Genomic DNA, 21,515 nt, shown 5'->3' on the forward strand with positions numbered 1-21,515 from the left:
ACCTCCGTTTCAATTTGTTTGTCTTGCTTTCATTTTTTATCCATTTCAAAAGATATATCAGAAAAAATCACAACCTATAATGAGTTAAGATTCTAGCTAACCTTATAGACTGTCCCGAAACCTCCCTCACCAATCCGGTTTGCAATATCAAAACTCTTTGTGGCAGCTTTAATTTTCCGGTAGTCGTAAAGCCCACCGGGGTACAATTCAACAAGTTCTAGATCTATACCAACACATTAGTAAATATATGTCAGAGGGATCGAAAACATAAATAAAGTAAAGAAGCTTACAACAAATAAAAGACCTATGATTCACACGGTGGTGATTAAAACCGATAACTACAAATCCCGATTGAAACCAAATAAAGTAGTGTTACCTCCCCGCCATATGTCTTTGAAACTCCAGGTAAAACCTATGAACAATGTAGTTAGAAGAAGTAATGCAAATACTGAAATTCCAGCAAGCACTCCAGTGGACACATTTGAATCACGAGCTGGTTCATAAATTGTTACGGTGAAATATCAGACACAAAATAGGAACCAAAACCATATAAAATGGTAAATAGTCGGGGGTATCCTTGTGCACAAAGCATCTTGCGTTCATGCAGAGTCCGGAGAAGGGACACACCCCAAGGGGTGTAATATAGATAGCCTACCCTAATGCAAGCATTAGCTAGTGTCTTCTTACATGACTCGGACCCGTGACCTATATAGGCCACACGGAGACAACTTTATCGTTGCTCCAATTGCCCCCTTCATAAAATAGTGAACAATCCGACATAAAATGAATACCTGGAGTTACTGTAATTGCGGATATAAGTGGCCCATAGTACACTGATGGGTATAAGACCGACCCTTTTCCGGACCAGTATAAGTGAATCTCCAGTCGACCGTTGTTGTCCACAGGAACAGCAAATTCCTTTGTTTTAGCCTTATCCACACCTTCCGCGTCTTTTTCTATGCTGAAGTTTCTCAGCACATTTTCCCCCTGCATAAATATTATCTAAAAATCTTCTATATGTTTGCATATGGATCGACAACTTGATGGTTTTGGTACCTTACCTGGATATCTACATCAAAGAGACGCCCTGCTTCGCTATGCGAACCTATATTAGCTATTTCAGCAAAGTGAAGCTTCACGTCGTACACTCCACTTTTCAAACAAAATCCATAATATTTCAAGGAGATAGGGGATAAACGTGCTGAGCTATACAATTGGGCCTCACCAACATGAATTTGGCCATCATTTACAGTATACCTATTACGACTTGCCCATAAGAAGTTTCCCATACTACTGTAGCCCCAATTTGATCCATTACTCTTGAAGAAAGTTGATTCACCACGTGGATTTACATCAGCTTCATAAACTCTTCCGTCAACTAATACAGACTCACCACCGCAGTTTATATACAAACGGTCATCTACAGAAGGAGAAACTATTTAGTACATGATCCATTTATAATCTCAAAAGGCGGGCAAACTTTAATCTGGAATGGAAACACACGAGCAACACAACATTGTGACGACATACTAGAAAATATAAATCGTATAATGAGTCATGAAACAAATACTTTTCACTATAGAAATAATTAGTCCATCATAATATTTTATGCAGAGTCACATTCAATCCCAAAAGAAGTAAATCCGTCTGTTTTACTTTGTTTATCTTACTTTCCTTTAGTTTAGAACCACAAGACTCAAAAAGTTCTCTCTACTTTCTTACACTCTCAAGCTAAAACAGACAAACAACTTGAAACGGAGAGACTATCTATGAAGCTACTCGTAAGGAAAATAACATAAGACGTAAAATAATATCACTTCACATTTGAAGTTGTTAGTACTTACTAAACTGAGTTCCATCCTTACAATCGAAATCAACTAGGTCCCGCTTTGCAACCCTATATTCAAATTTACTCACAAAGTTAAGCATAGAAAGTCCAATTTGCTTAGGACCAAATTATTTCTTTTTTTTTTCGTCATTGTGGAGATACTAGTGGAAGAGCTTACTCATCCTTTCCGTTGGAGCAGCACTCAAACAGATTCCTGAAAAAGGGTAATATCATTGGATTCAGAAATAGAAAAGCTACTAAGAAGCTGTGTTGCTCGGACTCTTCAAAAATGTCAACGGGCGTGTGTTAGATACTCAAAAAGTCGTGCATTTTGGAGAATCTAACATGGGTGCCGTAAAAATTTTGGAGAGTCCAAGAAACATAGCTAAGAAGTACACAAATAAGATTTTTCTGGATATGTGAAAATCATCCTTACAAGTCAGGGTTTAGCGTCTGTCCGGGGCTAATGCCCACATTTCTGAAAAGGTTTTCAGAAACATCCCTGCACTTTGACTTGGACGGGTGAGTGGCAGAATACATTGTAGAAATTAATGAAAAGACAGAGTCGGCACAGAAAATCATGCTAAATCAAACTTCAGTTGGAAGAAATTAAATTCCATGATGTTTACGACAATATAATTGTAATATAAATTCTGAACAAATATTATTATACCCTAGTAATGGCTAGTAAGAGTAAATAAAAGAACATAGATAAAGAAATGTTTGCTCTAAGTATAAACCGTAGCTTAATTGAAAGCAATAATGACCAAAACAACGCAAACACACATTGTATTTGTTAACAGAAGGGATTAGCAAAAACAGAAAGCGAGTTTTAAACGGTTAAACATAACAGCTGCAACTTGCAACTTTACCGTTAAACATAATTTACAAAGGCTAAAGTAACAGACGCAATTTTACCCTTTATTTGGTGCTTTCTTTTACTTTCCTGTTATCACCTCAATTTAGTTCATTCTGAACTTAAAACCAACAAAGTAATATATTAACGCAAAAAACACTTACACGTATGAAGGAGAATTCATCCAAGCTGGAATTGTCTCATTGAGATTATTTTTTTTCAGAAATCTGAAAACAACGCACCGGATCATGACAGTTGATACCAAGACAGAAAAAGAAAACACTGTGATAAAAATCAATGTTCCGAAATCACAGTGCACAAAATTCATCAAAAGTGAGTTATCAAACAATGCCTGATATTCAAACAACAACAATAACATACCCAATGGAAACCAAAGTAGTTTGAAAAAGGGAATGCAAAATGAAAAATAGTAAGTAATGGAAAACAGTACACGACAGCATAAAGAAGAAAGAACAGTAACATCAATGAAATAATGAATATAATCGAAGCACAATCAAACACATGTAATAACCAAAAACAAAGAACATGAAAATACGAGAATATTGCTAATACTACTGGCAAGAAACTATTATTGGCTTCAAGAAGAAATGCATAGTATCGCCTTTTATATTTAACGATTAGTTAGAGAAGCAAGATCGCTTACATATACTTCAGCGAGTTGTTAACAGCTTCCGGAATTGCACCAAACAAACTATTGAAACTCAAGTCCCTGCATCATCAGGGGAAAAGAAAATAGAATTACTTTATATATTTGTTCATGAAACATGTAAAGCCTATTTAGTGACAGGTTTACACTCAATTAATGTAATGACCCTCCTAGTCATTTCGTGAATTTTACGGGTCTTTTGCATTTTTTCTCTCCCCATAGTTTGTATACGTGATCTATGATTCACGGGATGGGTAGTATTAATTTTTGAGATGTACGGAATTGATTTAAGTCATTATTTGGAGTATTTTCTCGAGGTCCCGATTAATTTCGATGATCTATTCAAAGATTTGGGTATTTTAAATAATGAATTTAATGGGCCAAAGTTTTAATATAAATTTAAATGGAGAGGGTTTACAATATTTATCAAGAAAAAGATCAGGAAGTTTTAAAGAGGAGAGGGGCACAAAAGAGCAGTTGTATTACTCTTCTTTTCGCAACGCAGCCTTCTAAGGAGATCTCTATAACTTTAAGGTAAGCCACTTCAAATGAAAGGATGTTTAATTATGACACTGTGGTAGTGACGTGAGGTTGCGTAGTTCGGCAATGGCTTTGATTTAACATGTTCTTGGATGAGAATGAGAATGGTGTGCCCATTATGATAAATTGTGAATTAAGTTGTTTATGTAATGTAATTATCATTGCCGAAGAGATGCTATCATTCTAATTAATTCATTTACGCAGTGAAGGAAATTGAGAATTAACGATGGGATTGGTTTATGGTTATTGGTTTTCATGTTAGTGAAGATTTTGCAGTCTACTATTGTTTGTGTGTTATTTTAGATTGCGAAATTTATAGAATTGAGGTTTAGGTCTAGGATCTTTAGAGTAAGAATTTACAAACGAGTGTCAATAAATTCGTACTCTTATAGGAGTTATATATTTGAACAGATTTGAAATATTCGGAAGACGTACGGAAGGGCAAGGCCGTTACAAAGTAGCTTGCATTCGAGTTCTTCGATTGAGGTAGGTTACGGTTTAATTGGAGTTTAGACTCAACTTAATTGTGTGTATGCTCCTAAATTGGATGCTTGTGGATTGGTAATCGGACATGCTTGAAATTGATGATGTGTGGATGTTGATTCGTGTATAAATGCTTATTGAAAATTGACTTGATGGAATTGTCTTATGACTTTAAGTGTACTTGTAAACTTGGTACATTGTTTGTATGCTGTGAGGTTGTGTAAATTGATATTGATAATACTTGTTTATATGTATGTTGGATCAGGTACGACGCCGGTACGTTTATATTTATGTTGGATCGGGTACGACGCCGGTACGTTTATATTTATGTTGGATCGGGTAAGACGCCGGTACGTTTATATTTATGTTGGATCGGGTACCACGTCGGTACATTTATATTTATATTGAATTGGGTACCACGCCGGTACGGTACATGAACAATAGATTGTTCCCTGCAGGTCATGACTATTTGGGCAAAATTAAGTCTCATAGCATGTGTGCCCATTAGGATAAATTGTGTTGAGAATTTATTATAATATACATGAACATATTTGTGTTGATTTTGTGGATGTTTACAGTATGGTTAATACTCTTGATAGTTATGTGGCTTGTCTGTGAGCATTGTTTGACCTGTTATTATTGTATTGTTGATTCATTGAGAATTTGTTATGTGATGATGCTTGTCTACTTGTTCTTTGATTTATGTTGTGTACATATTATTAAGTTGAGTTGGCCTATGATACCTACTAGTACATAGTGGTTTGTACTGATACTATCCTGTACTCTTCTTTTGTTGAGTGCAAAAATTGTTCTAGAGGCTAATACATGATCTCACCTCTAGAGTTTGATAGCAGATCTTGATCCAAGGGTGAGCACTCCGTCTCCAGGCTTCCATGGGTCATCTTATTTGTTCTTGTCCATCTTTTGAGTAATGAAACATTCTTTATTTACTTCATTTTGGGAAATCTCTTTAGACATGATCTTTGTTAGTAGTTCTTGTACGATGACTTTAGGGTCTTGAGAATTTCAGTTAGTAGATTGTTTGATTTCTGCGCTACTGATGATTAACTCCAAATTATTATTGTTAAGATGACTTTATGAAAATATCATTTTAATATTGACTAAGTCGATTGGATAATGGTTTGATTTAAATGGTTCTCCCACAAGATTGTTAGTGTGGGTGTCACTCATGGCCATTTGGGTCGTGACAATTAATTTGGTTTTCCACTTTGTTCCAAGCACTTCAAGTATTTTCTTTGATATACTGTATACCCTGAACATCCTACCAACCAAAGTTTAAATAATATCATGACTAATGCATGTATTAGATTTTCTAATACATCCTACCAAACGACCCCAAAGAGTTTCATAAGATAAAGGTACAGTCAGAGATGAGAACATTTGACACATCGACTTTCCCCTATCAAATAATCATACGCCTTTTTCTTTGTAATGTAAATAAATATGGAGATATTTACTGAAGAAGCTGTCTTACAGATACCGTAGGTCAGGTAAATTCCATATCTCAACAGGGATGCGGTCAGCTATTGAACAATTCCTCAATGTCCTAGATAAACAACAAATCAGAAAAATAAAATTGCAGTTTAGGAGAAGATCAAAAGGAAAACTATTACTCCAATAACCATGAAACTTTGGGTGCCAGGGGACTCACAAAACTTCCAAAAGTTTCGTTCCGGATAAATCTGGAAACGACGAGCTTCCTCCAACTAAGTGACTGATATGCCTGAAATAGATATAATATAATACATAATAATTGTAAGTCTGGGAGAACTCCTTTCAATAATATGCAGATCGAAAAGCTACAGGATTTTACAGTTCTGTTAGATTCTTCAGCTTTGAGAATTGGCCATGCAACGGTGCAGAAAAATTATTCCCCATCAGATTCCTTCTCAACATGTGCAGAGAAGAATCAATAGTCTCGATAAAAACATGCATAGATAGTATAAAACATGCATACTGTTACTTTCTGAGTTTACATGATACGAAGATCTTGCCACTGCTCAAAAATATCTGGGATTGATTCACTGAGGTTGTTCCCTCGCACATTGCTACAGGAAAAGAAGATTAATCAACTGATTTAAAACTAATAAAAGTAATCTGATGATCTCCCTCCCCGTGTTTCAATTGTATGCCTAATGAGAACGAAAGATAAGAGAATATATACTTACAAGTATCTCAGTTTATTCAAACTCTTGAAGCTCAACGGCAAGGGACCAAAAAATTCATTGCTCTGCAAGTACCTGAAATCATTTACTACATAATAATAAGTATCCCTACATTCTTTGTTAACCTTGGATGAAACTCTATCCAGTAAATGTTCAAATTTAGCAGTTTCTACGTCCCTATTAATTACAGCCAGCTTTAAAAATAATTCAAGGAATGAGTAGAATTGTTTTGCTTTGGATATATTTTTACTTCAACAGACAGCTGTGGGTTGGGAATGATGAAAGCCAGCTCTCCGGGACCTGGGCATAGACCCAAAAAAAAAAAACATCTTTATCCCATTGTACGTAGCTAAGTACACGCCCAAGAATTCACTAAAGGTCAGTCTAAATGTAAGTGGATTAACTATATTCCCTAAACATATACGATCAAACATGTAATCATGTCTGTGTGGAAATCTTTACAAGTTTGTAAGCTATCACCACATTTGGAGATTAACAAAAACTTTTATCATCACCTGTATACTTGGTCACAAATTTTTGTAGTAGAATGTGATCAAATAAAAGGCTTTAATACAAGCGTACGTCTGGTGAATTTTTTAATACAAGGACATTTTTTGGACCAAAAAAAAAAAAAAGAAAAAGAATAATACAGTGATAAGTTTAAATAATAGTTCTCTAAGTTGTTTTAGTTAAACTGCAAATAATGCATCAGTTCATCTTGTGTTGCTAAGTATTCTACTGCCATAGCCTTCCATTTGAAAGATCAAGATTATCTCTCAAACCAACAAACTTGTAACCAACAAAAATATACTTACAACTCCTCAAGATTCACAAGATTTCCAAGCTGTTCCGGGAGTACATCCGAGAGTTGATTATCAACGAGGTACCTAATTGTGAAGGCAAATATATGGGGATTCATGTTTGCACTAAGCCAAACGGAAAGTAGGATAATGTAGAAGTATGGATCTTATCAAGGATTTTACAATCCAATGAGGCTCTTAATATGTCCCAGCTCAGCCGGAATTTTCCCTGATAAGAAGTTATAACTCAAGTCTCTGAAACGACAAAAAGAAAAAAAAAATATGATGAACTAAGAGAACTAGAAAATAGTAATTAATTTTGGAATAGAAATGGCAATATGAGATGCAGCTTTAGACTTACAAATATTCCAACGATGGGAGAAGACTCAATTCCCGAGGAATTGGTTGGTCGAAGAAGTTTTTGCACAAATATCTGTAATGGCAACAAGGGTTAGATTTTAATGATTAAATATGATACCAAGATAGAAGTTTGAGTGAATTTCAATGATTTTTTTCTGTGTGCCGCTTCACAACCCACTGCACGCCCAGGCCTTCCAACTAGAGGGTGGACAAAATAATATGGGGGCCCTACATTGCGACGCACAATAAGAGGTGAAGAGTTGCAGTGGGTTGCTCCTCAACACAGGGACCTGTTCCGAAATGAACTCACATAACAAGAATTAGGAGAAATATAAACTAAGAAGTGCGGGAATAAAGTAAATAGCAGACACAAGGTTTTTACTTGGAAACTCCTTGCTCAAGGGAGAAAAACCACGGCCTGCTTCCAGGATTTCTAACGTCCACTATATCCATCCACTATATCCAAGCAACTTCTTGAATATAGACTCCAAGTATTAACCTCCTATCCTTTGTCTCCTAGAAATAACTCTATTATAAGAAGACCCATTCAGGAAACTCTACTGCCACAAGCACCAGCTAACTCTAACTGGACACACCAAGCTAACTCTAGCTTGAACGATCACCTAACTCTAGATGACTACAATGAGAAAGATTTACACCTCAACACCTACTAACAATCATAAGCAAATGTAGCCAAAAGTTTAAGAACAATGTATAAAGACTCAACTATAACGAGGAAGTAAAAATACAGCTCGATGAACAATCAGTTCCCGGTTGCAAGAGGAGTCTTTGATTCCACTTCAGAAAGATATTTTGTTGTGAGAATATGGAAACGTTGGTTTTCTTGTTGAAGAAGATGAGCAATATCTAGTATGACACAAGAAAACATAGGAGAAATCCCATTGGTTGAGGCAAAAAAATGGCAACAGCTTTTCCACCAACTTTCGTACTTTGTGTCAGCTGTGAGAGTTGACCGTAATAGTGACAGGTAAGACCAACCTGTTCCCTAAGTAGTAGCAGCTTTGTCATCACAAAATCTCCAAAAAACAGGTCCCAACATACAATTTAAATACAATTTGTCAATCATCAAAACTAAGGATTTAACAAGAAGGTTGAGTCTAGCTCTGACCATAAGGCTAACTCAATCTTGAAAGCCAACACATGAATTGAGGATTGATCGAGACCATATAAGGAGACAAACAATCCATCCCTCAACCAATGTGGCACATTAAACACTTCCTAAGTGCCAACTTCCGAGTGTTTTCTTGAAGGAGTGATGCATAACTGAGCGAGTGCCAAACAAGTAAAGCATCAAATGCCACAGTTTTGTCACAAATTTGCAATGAACAAAGGGATTATCAACATCCTTCACATTTCCCTGTCCATCAAATAGATGAAGAATTGACTTTGGTAAGCATCATGCTATCTCACAACACCCACATTTCAAGTTTCAATCATCTATCATTTAATTCTCATGATATTTGAATTGCTCGCAATAGTATATTTCGCGTCATCAACTACTGTTAGGATGTCATAACATTGTTACAACAGCGAGCATTCAAACTCGGATGAGAACCATTACTTTATGATTGTTCCGTTGCCAAAAAGGAATTTCTGGTTTTGTAAAGCAGTCGAATTGAAGTTATTCCATTTATTTTCCTTAATGGAAATGAGTGGGAGCAATAGTTGCTCTTTTTGATTTAAAAATTTGCAGGAAATTAAACAAGTACGTAGAAATTGCGTGTGGGTTGAGTTGTAAAGCTGATACAAAATGGTAAACCGATGACTTACATTCTTTTTAAAGACGTCATCCGACCAAGGAAAGGTGGAATGGGTCCTTCCAATGAGTTATCACAGAGAGAACTGTCAGATAAAACATCATAACTATCACAGGTAATTCAAGATAAACATCATCGTACGCATGGTAATGGACTTTTAAAACAGATAAAAAAGTTTCTAATATAATGAAAAATTTTGCAGCTGAAGTTCTGAAACTACTCACAGTTCCACCAGATTATCAAGATTTGTGAATGATGCAGGAATGTATCCATGCAAATTGTTTCCATTCAAATATCTGTTATCAACCAAAATAGATAGATAGATACATAAATGATAGTACAAGAGATAAGATCGCTTTTTCAAAATGAGTTTTAAGGCATTAACTTTTTAGCCGTGAGCTCCCCTGCTATTATTCAAGTAAGGATGCCAAAACCAAAATTAGCATAGAGTGCTAATTTCTTGTTTATTTGCTTCTGATCATAGAACGTATAAATCTAGAGTCATTTTTTATATGCAACTAGTTGTGTAGGAGGAATGATTTTATGTAAGGGGGTTCGAAATAGATTCTCAAGTTGTATCAAGGGGGTTCAATATGCAATATAAACACATAAATATCAGATTTGACCTTAAATATAAACTGTACTTTCCTGAAGAAGGGGGTCTGAGTATACACTAAGACCCCACGTGTGAGATTACACGGAGTATATTGTTGTTGTAGCTACCGCATTCTTTTTTCTATAATATTTATTACATTCATGTACAATATGCAACTGGAATCTAACAAATGGAATGATACTTAAATGCAAAATCTTCAAGCATGCTTACGATCTGTTATACGAATTTAAACAGAAAAGCAATTGTTTAGGTATCCTTACAGCTTTTCTAAATACTGAAGGTTTCCGATCTCCGGAGGGATCATACCTTGTAATTGTCTATTGGAGAAATCTCTGCAGTTCATTATGTTGCAAAAACATCAATCAGAAATCTCGAAGTTGAAAAGTTAAAAACAAATGCAACAAAATGTAATGCCCATGAGACCACAATTTCAGACAAGAATGAATATAAAACAAGGATGACCTGCAAGTTTGGTCGAGTAGGCAAAGATGTCTCTTAAGTTGCTTTACACTTTTGCAGTGAAATTATGGAGACGTTGCTATTATTATAGTGAAATTATTCTAAATCATTTTTGGTCGAGTAGGCAAAGATGAATATTCCTGCTTCACCGAAAACCTTATAGTACAAACATAATTAATCAACATAATATATTAATGTAAAGAGGCATAGGGCAGACTAGTGTACTAAGCTCACATTATGTGCGGGCGGGGGGGAGGGGCTGGAGAAGGACCGGACCACAAAGGTCTATTTTATGCAGTATCAAAAGGCTATTTTCATGGCTCTGACCCGTGACCTCCCGGTCACATGGAAGAAACTTCACATGTTACGCGAAGGCTCCCTTCCAAATGTATAAGAGGCATAATTTTAGATACTTGTAAAATTCAAGTAGAGAAGTAGTCAATAATGTGGGTTGAGAACCACAAGGTTTATGGTTCAAATTCCAACTGAGACAAAAACACTAGGTGATTTCTTCCCATTTGTTCTAGCCGTAATGGACAGAGTTACCTAGTACCTGTTGTCGGTGGGAGGTGGCAAGTATCACATGGAGTTAGTTGAGGTGCGCGTAAACTGACCCGAACACCATGGTTATCAAAAACAAAAAAGCACCATAAGCACTGCATATCTTCATTCTACTCAAACGACGACCGCAAAGAATATTAGAATGGCAAAGTGCCCAAGAGCCCAAGCATATATTTCTCAATGGCAGAACCAGGATTTATTCAAAAGAATGAAGTAAACACACCACAAGCCAAAGCAGGTTCAACATCTACTATATATACATACAAATAATTTTAACCATGCATAGTGTAATTTTTCATCGAAAGGGGTCCGGATGAACCCCATCGTCCCACCTGGACTTGTAATATTTCGAAATGGCGTATTACTCAGCAAATCATTAACAAGAAGAGCAGTTGAGAAAAATACAAAAAAGTAAAACAATGATAATAGTAAATAACTTGGATTAGAAGCGATACATGTGCACTACTCGACATCTTGTTTGGTTCTCAAGATAACAATCGCAAGTAACGGAATTTGATCCAATTGAACAACTTGGAGATATTATTTCCCCAGAACACTCAAGCAGATCATTGATGACATCCCCTGACATCCACATACAGAAAATTGCATCAGCACAGAAAAAAAATTAGAACGGATAACCTGCGATATCATGTAGAATGCAACAGCAAATAACAAGCTCATCTAAACTCTAGATAAAAAATAATTCCCTCGTTACAATTCCTGCATTAGTAATCGTTACATTTATCCATATATAAAATCCCTGCATAACTTGTTTTTAAACCAAACGAACTCCTTAGGATTGGAACGCCAATTGTTAGCTATGAGTATGTGAAATAAGTTAAGTAGGGAGAGTGTAACCTCTTTATACCGTCATCCAAGTTTATACTTTATTCGTCTAACGAAAATTCAATCTCACCCCTGATCAAATGGAGGAAATAAAACTATAGAATCACCTCGCACAGTGCGATTTTCTTTCTATATTACGTTCATCTCTATGTTACGATTCATGTACAAAATAACACGTAAAGGTTCGGCTTTCATTATAGTATTAAAAGTTGTTACAGGAAGAGATGTCTTTACCATAAACAAAGCAAGCTATAACTTTTTTTTGGTGATGACTATAAAAACTTAAAAATATTGAAGGGGAAGTCAGAATGGAAAAAAAAAAAAATTAAAAAAAAAGAGAAAAAAAGACATCCCCCGCTATACGTAAGGTCTGGAAAAAACCCCACCACAAGGTGTATTGTTCGCCTATATTGCTCGGACTCGGCTGTTTTGCCTCCGAACCCGTCTCGACACGAGACTGGGCGGGGACGGGTGCTTCCGCCGTCTCCGATTCGGTCAAATGATTTCAGAGACGTTGACCAAACTGAAGAAGAAATTTGCGGAAGCATCGAAATTAACCGGCGACTTACCGGAAAAAATCTCGACCAACAACCACCGGAACAGAGACGGTGTTATCAATGGACATCGCCGTCGCCTGAAATCATCATCGCCGTCGCCGGAAAACATCGTGCAGTCGTCGTAAGGTCAATTGTCCGTTGTCGTCGGCATTAACAGTGACGTTTTTTTTTTCCAAATTGATTTGTTTGTGGTGTTAATAACATTTAATAATATTAATCACAGATATACCTTTTAATGAAAAATAAAAACACGAATATACAAATGTCAGTCAGTAAACCAACTTTCCTTAAAGATTATACTTATTTTTTATTTTTTGGTAAATAAACGTCAGTTTTAATTTTGGAAAAAAATTCTAATACGAATATTATTCCTAATTGAAAAGTAAAATCAATGAAAAAAAGTAACTAAAAATAGTAAAATAAATTTAAATCCCTATGGGTCAAGAAAAATAAATTAGTTTAAAATAAATTATAACTCTATATTTATAGTATTTAATTTTTGTAAGCCGAATCCCTGCACCCGTATCCACTCTCGGATTCACACCCCCGAATCCTAAAATTTATATCTTGACAAATCCGACTCTCGAATCCGCATCCGACTCGGATACCCGAACCTGAGTCCGAACAACTTAATTGTTCGCAGCCTAACCTTACATTTCTACTGGGGTCCGGAGCTTGAACCCGTGACCCCCTGGTCACATGGCAACAACTTTACATTTACTTCAAGGCTCCCGTTCCCAGGATGGAAAAATAATTTGAAAATATAACAAGGCAAGTTAAAAGTAATTCGACTATGAATTCAGACAACAATGGACTATTATGATTTAGAAGGCAACATTTTTTGGTAGACAAATACCATGTTTTCAGTCAGAGCGTCAACGAACATAGTGCTAAGTGGAGGTTGAGAACTTCCATTGATGAAATTTACATTTATCCGAACGACACATAGAGATTTGACTGAAGCCCTTTTATCAAGGAGGAAATTTGGAGGTCTCTTTTCTAAATGTTTCTTGAAAATTTTCTCTCCATACAACAACAACAGCACACCTGTGTACGTGGACTTTACCCCAACCTCAGAGGGAAAAACAATCCAAAGCAGTCCCGCACAAGAAGTACAAAAGAAAATTATTTCTCCATAATGAATGTAACATTGAAAGCAAAATAAGATTGGAACATGTTTGAATCATTTAGTATAAGAAAACAAAGCAGCAAAAATGTTTACACAAAGAATAACTGAGTTCAGTATATGTCAACGGCCGAGAAGCCTTAAAGACTTAAGACAGTCACAATCTTACCATCTTCTTTTGCAAGAGGAGGTATATTTGGCAATTTTGGATCATACAAGGTCGTTGTACAGATTCTCTGTAGAGGACTGTGCGTAGCTTGTTCCACAGTCACCTCTAAAAGGACTAAAAGCAGCAAAAGAGAAATGAAGACCCTGTAAATATGCATGAACATTGGGATATTAGCTAAACAAGAAATGCTTATGTCTTCTTTAGCTTTAACCACAAAGCTTCTCAAATATGTGCCCATAATACCTTTATAATAGCATTCTTTCTTCAACTATACCCAATAGTATTGGATGTCGCAGAGGCGGATCCAAGATTTTAAGTTAATGGTTTCCTATAACTTTAAATTAATATAGAATCCTAACTGGATTTATAATCAAATAACAATAAAAAAATATACCTAATGTAATCCCACAAGTGGGGTCTGAGCAGAGTAGGATGTATGCGAAACTGGGTCCCGGTGTTATCAAAAGCAACAAGCGTAGAAAAGTTCTAAGGTCTGTTGGGGCTTTAAGCACAAAATGCAAATAAAGCATGTGTTTTAATGAATATGTTTAGTCCAACACTAATAGTTAATAAGCATGAATGAAAAAAATATATGAACAAAGAAACTGAAGGAAAAATTACGATGAAGTGAAATATCAATTATTTAGTATCGCTTCCTCGGATAAGGCTCATAGGCAAGGAAAAGTACGTCACGACAATAAAGCACAAATCAAGCGACGCAAAGCACTTAAGCGCGCCTTTGACGACACAGCGCGGACCTTACCCCTACCTTTGTGAGGCAGAGAGGTAATTTCCGATTAACCCTCAGCTCAAATATTTATAAATATCTAGCGGATTTCTTAAAACATAAATATGATTTAGACAAAATAAATCTACAAACAACATTAATGTGGTTTATAAAAAAGAACAATCTTTTCTTCACTTTTTCATGTTGTTCCCACTTCTGGGCCCTTACAGCATAGCATTGCTTATCTTTTCCAAAAAGAAAAAGTAAAGATGCACCATTTTCTTGTCACTTTCCTCTTTGGAATTCAACTTTATAAAGCTGAAACTTTTTACAGTACTCATTTTACATGTCTTTTTACAGCAAAAAGATGAAATTTTTCCACAATCCATTGTTAATGGTCTTTTTTAATTAAATTCTCCATGCAAATCACGAGTTGCTTTAATTTTCACATAAGACTATGCCTTTTTTGTTAGTGGACTTGTGGTAGGGAACTGATTCCCTCCCTTTATCCATTATTGAAGTTTCAGCTTTATTAAAGTAGAAATTTTCAAGAAAGTGACAAAGTTTAATCATATCTTTGAACTTGGCCTAAGCTGACATATGTACCCTCCAACTAGTAGACATTTAAAATTATATAAAGCTGAATAAGTAGAGACGCCTCCTCTATAGCAAGCTTTATAATGTAGAATTTTCAAGAAAGTGACAAGAAAATGGTGCATTTTTCACCTTTATGGAAAAGTAGGGTGTGCATGGTCGGATGGGTTCGATTTGATTTTACGTATTATTGGTTTGATTTATCGGTTTTCGGTTTTTAAATATGTAAAATTAATAATCAACCAATAAGATATTTTCTAATCTGTTTTGATTTATCGGTTTTTGATCCTTAACGGTTTGGTTTTCGGTTTAACCAATAAGAAAATACTTATAAAATAGAAATAGTAACAACTAACATAAAAAAATGAAATCTTAATTACCGCCAAAACCTACCAATGCATTTTAGTTTACAAGAATCTTTAAATTTGAACTGAATGTTAGTTAGGAAAAAAAATTGAATCTTAATTGTTGGAAGCTATAAATGTTTCAAGCTTTTTATTATGATAATAGCTGAACTTTATATTGTGTCTTTATTGTCCTGAATAGGTTAATACTTTGTGAATTACTGAATTATGAATTAGTAGTGCATATAATTTATGTACATACACACATATATATAGATAGATAAAGAGAGAGATTTAAATATATAACATAAATAGGGATAAAATAATAACTTAGTGTATCCTTATTGGGTTATCGAGTTAACCGATAACCCAATAAGCTAAAATCAATACCGAACCGTTCACCCAATAAAATTTTTTATAAAACCAATAAAAAACCGTTAACCCAATAACATTTTTATCGGTTCGGTTTATCGGTTGGTTCGGTTTTTGCACAGCCTTAATGGAAAGACAAAATAGCTCGATAAACTCTTATACTTGATCTTATTTATAAAGTGAATACTCTACTTATACATCTATCATTTAAACCCTTCAACTCAATATTTTAAATTCTTTGACGGTTGATTGAAGCTATGTGACATTAAAATGACTAAGTGGGATGTGTCGCATGACTACACGCGTCTATGAGCAAGTGAAACAATATAACTCCCCCTCTACTTTTGCTCTTACGATTTTATTCCGTTGCATTCTTCTCTCTTCGCTCATACTTATCCATTTAACTCCCGGCTTAACTTCTCGGTTTCCTTGTTCATATGAAGAAGAAGAAACAGCAAAGGAAAGAACCATTAGGACCCAGCCCCCACCTTTTTTTTTTAATATGGAATTTCTTATGTGGCATTGTAAAAATGATGTGGAATTTAATATAGCAGTTAAAATGATGTGAAAGTTGACGTGGCAACAAGTATGTTACACACCGAAATAGGGTTTAAAATGTTGAGTTTTATTGAGTTGAGGGGTTCAGATGATAAATGTATAAGTAGAAGTATCCACTTTATAAATCAGACCAAGTACAAGGGTCCACCGAGCTATTTTGCCCTAATACTTGATCTGATTTGGAAAAATAATTCGGTAAACCATTATACTTGATCTGATTTGTAAAGTGGATACTCCTACTTATACATTTGTCATCTAAACCCATCAACTCAATAAAACTCAATATTTAAACCCTTTGACCGTTGACTAAATCTCGCATGACTTGCCACATAGAACGTGTGCATCTACTTAATCAACTTTATACAAATTTAAGTGTTTACTTATACACACCTAAAGTTGGAGGACGTAAATGTCACACGAGACCAAGTTAAAGGGCACATTTATGTATTATGCCTTCACTTAACTATCCCTATTGAATAAATGTCTCTTGAAAATTGAATACTATTAAGAAGATAGGGTATAAGGGTATAGTTGAAAAAAAAAACATACTAATTTTTGTTTTGGAATTCCTAAGGCAACACTTATTCTGTGATCATTTTTTTTTTTTTTTTGGCTAAGGTGACACATATTTTGGAATGGAGCGAGTAACTCACAATAGGGAATACTTGTGTCCCTATTATTGTCCTATTTTGTTGTAGTTACTTTTCCTTCCAAGTTTGAAGTTGTTTTAGGAAATCGTAAACTTAAAATCCTATATCCTCCTTTGTGGCATTCAATAATACTAGGTAAACTTAAAGAAAGGAAGATATCTACGAGGTTTATCAGAAACAACCTCTCTACCTCCACGAGGTAGAGGTAAGGTCTGCATAAACTCTAAGTCCCCGAACCCCACTTGAGGATTTACATTGGGTTTGTTGATGGTATGTGCGAGGTCTATCGGAAACAACCTCTCTATCTCTACGAGGTAGATGTAAGGTTTGCATAAACTCTAGTCGTCCCCAGACCCCACTTGTGAAATTACACTGGGTTTGTTGTTGTTGTTGTAAACTTGAAAAAAGAATGGTATCTACGAGGTCTATCAGAAACAACCTCTCTGTCTCTACGAGGTAGAGGTAAGGTCCGCATAAACTCTACCTCCTCAGACCCCACTTGTGGAATTACACTGGGTTTGTTCCTTTCAAATTTGAAGTTGTTTTAGTAACTCGTAAACTTAAAATGCTATATCCTCCTTTCCGGCACACAATATTACTAGGTAAACTTGAAGAAAGGATGGGTATCTACGAGGTTTATCAGAAACAACCTCTCTATCTCTACGAGATAGAGGTAAGGTCTGCATAAACTCTACTCCTCAGACCCTGTTAGAGTTTGTGACCCGAATTTTGTTGATCCTGTTCTGAAAAGATCGCGGTGCAACCCATGTTTGAGATTTTTTGGGGGTCTGTGGTGGTAGCGGAGGGATCGGGCCAATGATCCCAATAGGCCAGGGGGTTAGGATTTATTTGTACCACTGATAGGCCGTACCTGTATGTTTTGGAGCTTATGATTTATTTATATGCACATATTATATAAGGGCATTTAGTGGGTCGTTTTTGGACTGAAAAAATACATATACGTCATTGAGACTTTCATCTCCGAATTGTATTACTCTCCAGTATAGTGAATTTCTTCCTCCTCTACCCATGGTTTTTCTCGTCAAGGGTTTCCACGTAATCATCTTACTTTTTCTTTTGCTTATCATATTGCTTATCATATTGCTTTTTGATTTGATAACAGACCCACTTGTGGAATTACAAAGAAAGGATGCTATTATAAAGGTATGACCACATACTTGAGAAACTGCATGGTTAAAGCTAAAAGAAGTATTAAAGCATTTCTTGTGAGCTAATATGGCATTGTTCATGTATGTTTACAGGGTTTTCATTTCTCTTTTGCTGCTTTTGGTCCATAGCGAGGTGACCGTGGAACAAGCTACGCACGGCCCTCTACGCAGAATCTGTACAACAACTAGGTTTAATAGTGGTTCAACGCGTATACCTCCTTGTCTTGACAAAGAAGACGGTAAGATTGTGGCTGTCGTAGTCTTTAAGGCTACTCCACCATTGAGATATTGAACTCAAGTTATCTGCCTAAACATATTTGCTGCTGTTACTTCTTGTTTGGGACTGCTTTGGGTTTTTTTTCCTTAAGCCGAGGATCTATCGGAAGCAGCCTCTCTACCTCTAAGGTTGGGGTAAATCTGTGTACGTTCTACCCTCCCCAGACCCCACTTTGTGGGACTACAATGGGTATATTGTTGTACGGAGAGAGAATTTTCTTCTTGTACTTCCGTTACTTATTATTTTGGACTGCTTTGGAATGTTTTTTCCTTAAGCCGAGGATCTATCGGAAACAGGTTCTCTACCTCTAAGGTAGGGGTAAGGTCAGTGTACACTCTACCCTCCCCAGACCCCACTTTGTGGGACTACAATGGATATGTTGTTGTACGGAGAGAGAATTTTCTTCTTGTACTTCCGTTACTTATTGTTTGGGACTGCTTTGGGTTGTTTTTTCTTTAAGTCGAGGATCTATCGGAAATAGCCTCTCTACCTCTAAAGTAGGGGTAAGCTCTGCGTACCCTCTACCCTCCCCAAACCCCCACTTTGTGGGACTACAATGGGTATGTTGTTGTACGGAGAGAGAATTTTCTTCTTGTACTTCCGTTACTTATTGTTTGGGACTTCTTTGGGTTGTTTTTTCTTTAAGTCGAGAATCTATCGGAAATAGCCTCTCTACCTCTAAGGTAGGGGTAAGCTCTGCGTACCCTCTACCCTCCCCAAACCCCCACTTTGTGGGACTACAATGGGTATGTTGTTGTACGGAGAGAGAATTTTCTTCTTGTACTTTTGTTACTTATTGTTTTGGACTGCTTTGGATTGTTTTTCCTTGAGCCAAGGATCTATCGAAAACAACCTCTACGGGTAAGGTCTGTTGGGATATGGGTCTTTATCCCTTCTTCTGTGGATAAATAAAGCTCAATTTGGACTAATAACCCACTTTTGCCCATAGAATGTCAACTTCAAATTGCGATTTCCGCTTCGTTTCTTGTCCGATGGAGCTGATTTTTGTACAGCTTGTTCCTCTCATCTCAATCTTTAATTAGAAACTGGCGGAGGTGGATTTGGTGGCCTGTAGCTCCTGTTCTTCTTTCCTGAACAGTAACTGTGTTTTTGATGTTTGTACTCCATTTTTATTCTCTAGTTTTGGTGCAATCTTGTTGTGTTGTTGCTCGTTTTTTGGCACTTGTTTGGTGGCCATTTTGGAGAACAATATTGTAACTCTTGGTGATTATAGTGGAGGTTCTGATTCCGTGGTTTTTTACTCTTCACATCGAAGGTTTTCCACGTAAATTTGGGGTCTCGTGTGACTGCCTTTATTCTTATCTTGTCGTATTTGTGTCGTTGATATATTTTCTGCCTATTATCATTGTTTTGCTTGGTTTTGTTTGTTTCCTCTTGGTTCAAGTTGAAAGAGAAAGTTTAGACTTGGGTATTCTTCCGCTGCTACCCTGTCGGACACTTTGATAGTGCCCTTGCCTTTCCCAACAAGGTCTGCGTACACTCTACCCTCCCGATGTGTTGTTTGGATAGAGATTCTGAAAGTGTCTTGTTGGTGTTGTTTGGACTATGTGGCATATGGTTTTTTATGTCTTCATCAGATGTAATCACCAAAAGAGTTATAGCTTGCTTTGTTTATATTAATGATGTCTATTACTGTAACAACTTTTTCTGCATCGATCAGCTATAACTGTAGTAAGATTGAAACGAAAGCTGAGCCTTTACGCGTTGTTTTGTACAAGAACAGCAACTTAGAGATTTACCATTCATAGAAAGACAATTGCACCTGTGGATGAAGATTCTGTATGTTTAGAGGTATAAACTTGGATGACAGTATAAAGAAATTTACACTTTCCCTCGTGAAGTTATTTCAGATGCTCATCGCTAGTAATTGCCGTTGCAATCCTGAGGAGTAAGTAATGCAGGCATTGTAAGGCCGGAATTATTTTTTATCTAGAGTTTAGATGAGCTTGTTATTTGTTGTTACATTCTTCATGACATCAAATGTTATTTGGAAATGTTACAAGTCCTTTGATAGCGTGATCAGAAGGTTACTGGTAAAGTTGTTGTCATGTGACTAGAAGGTCATAGGTTCAAGCCTTGGAAACAGTCTCTTGCAAAAATGCAAGGTAAGGCTGCGTATATTACACCTTTGTGGTGGGGTCCGTTCCCCGGACCCTGCGCATAGCGGGAGCTTTAGTGCATCGCGCTGCCCTTTGTGTTCTTAGGCACTTTGTTGTTCTAATATTCTTTGTGGCTGTTGTTTGAATATATGAAGACTTAAAGAAAGTCAAAATCTTACCATCTTTTTTTGCAAAAGCAGGTATATTTGGCAATTTTTCATCATAAAAAGTCATTTGTATTGTACAGATTCTGCTTAGGAGGGGCCTTGTGTAGCTTGTGCCACAGTGGGCAGTCCGGTGCACTAAAGCTTCCGCTGTGCGCAGGATCCGGGGAAGGGCTCCACCATGAAGGTGTAACGTACACAACCTTACTTTGCATTTCTGCCGGAGGCTGTTTCCGAGGCTTGAACCCGTGACATCCTGATCACATGACAACAACTTTACCAGTTATTTCAAGGTTCCCCTTTAGCTTGTTCTGCAGTCACCTCAAACAAGACTAAAAGCAGCAAAAGAGGAGTGAAAACCCTGTAAAGATGCATGAACATTGCCATATTAGCTCAACAAGAAATACTTATGTCTTTCTTTAGCTTTAACCATAAAGTTTCACAAATATGTGCCCATAATAGCTTTATAATAGCATCGTTTCTTCAACTATACTCAATAATATTGTGTATCGCAGAGGCGGATCCAGGATTTTAAGTTGCTTGTTTCCTACAACAACCTTAAACTAATATATAATCAACAAAAAAACATACCTAGTGTAATCCCACAAGTGGGGTAAAGACAGAGTAGGATGTATGCCAAACCAATGTTATCAAAAGCAAAAGGCGCAAAAAAGATCTAAAGTCTATTGGGGCGTTAAGCATAAATCG

At 36.4% G+C, this 21,515-nt stretch overlaps 1 protein-coding gene and 1 long non-coding RNA gene across 2 annotated transcripts in view; one reads left to right on the forward strand and one right to left on the reverse strand.

Moving 5' to 3' along the window:
* Positions 1–14,070, reverse strand: part of LOC107868399 (probable LRR receptor-like serine/threonine-protein kinase At1g53420) — a gene marked incomplete in the record, with an annotated part of 44,521 nt that extends 30,451 nt beyond the window's left edge. The window contains 20 exon segments of the mRNA XM_047410558.1: positions 793–987; positions 1,062–1,420; positions 1,845–1,897; positions 2,007–2,042; positions 2,265–2,330; positions 2,849–2,911; positions 3,349–3,414; positions 5,870–5,941; positions 6,047–6,118; positions 6,209–6,280; positions 6,372–6,443; positions 6,564–6,635; positions 7,376–7,447; positions 7,544–7,615; positions 7,722–7,793; positions 9,512–9,583; positions 9,723–9,794; positions 10,375–10,446; positions 11,590–11,716; positions 13,833–14,070. Coding sequence (XP_047266514.1) covers positions 793–987; positions 1,062–1,420; positions 1,845–1,897; positions 2,007–2,042; positions 2,265–2,330; positions 2,849–2,911; positions 3,349–3,414; positions 5,870–5,941; positions 6,047–6,118; positions 6,209–6,280; positions 6,372–6,443; positions 6,564–6,635; positions 7,376–7,447; positions 7,544–7,615; positions 7,722–7,793; positions 9,512–9,583; positions 9,723–9,794; positions 10,375–10,446; positions 11,590–11,716; positions 13,833–14,070 — 1,995 coding nt within the window.
* A 2,624-nt stretch (positions 14,071–16,694) lies between these two features.
* LOC107868400 lies at positions 16,695–21,297 on the forward strand. The gene is made up of 2 exons (XR_001673745.2): positions 16,695–18,485; positions 20,891–21,297. It is a non-coding gene; the product is annotated as an uncharacterized LOC107868400 (long non-coding RNA).
* The last annotated feature ends 218 nt before the right edge of the window (positions 21,298–21,515 follow it).

This window comes from Capsicum annuum, chromosome 4, assembly GCF_002878395.1.
Source record: "Capsicum annuum cultivar UCD-10X-F1 chromosome 4, UCD10Xv1.1, whole genome shotgun sequence".
In the NCBI taxonomy this organism is placed as follows: Eukaryota; Viridiplantae; Streptophyta; class Magnoliopsida; order Solanales; family Solanaceae; genus Capsicum; species Capsicum annuum.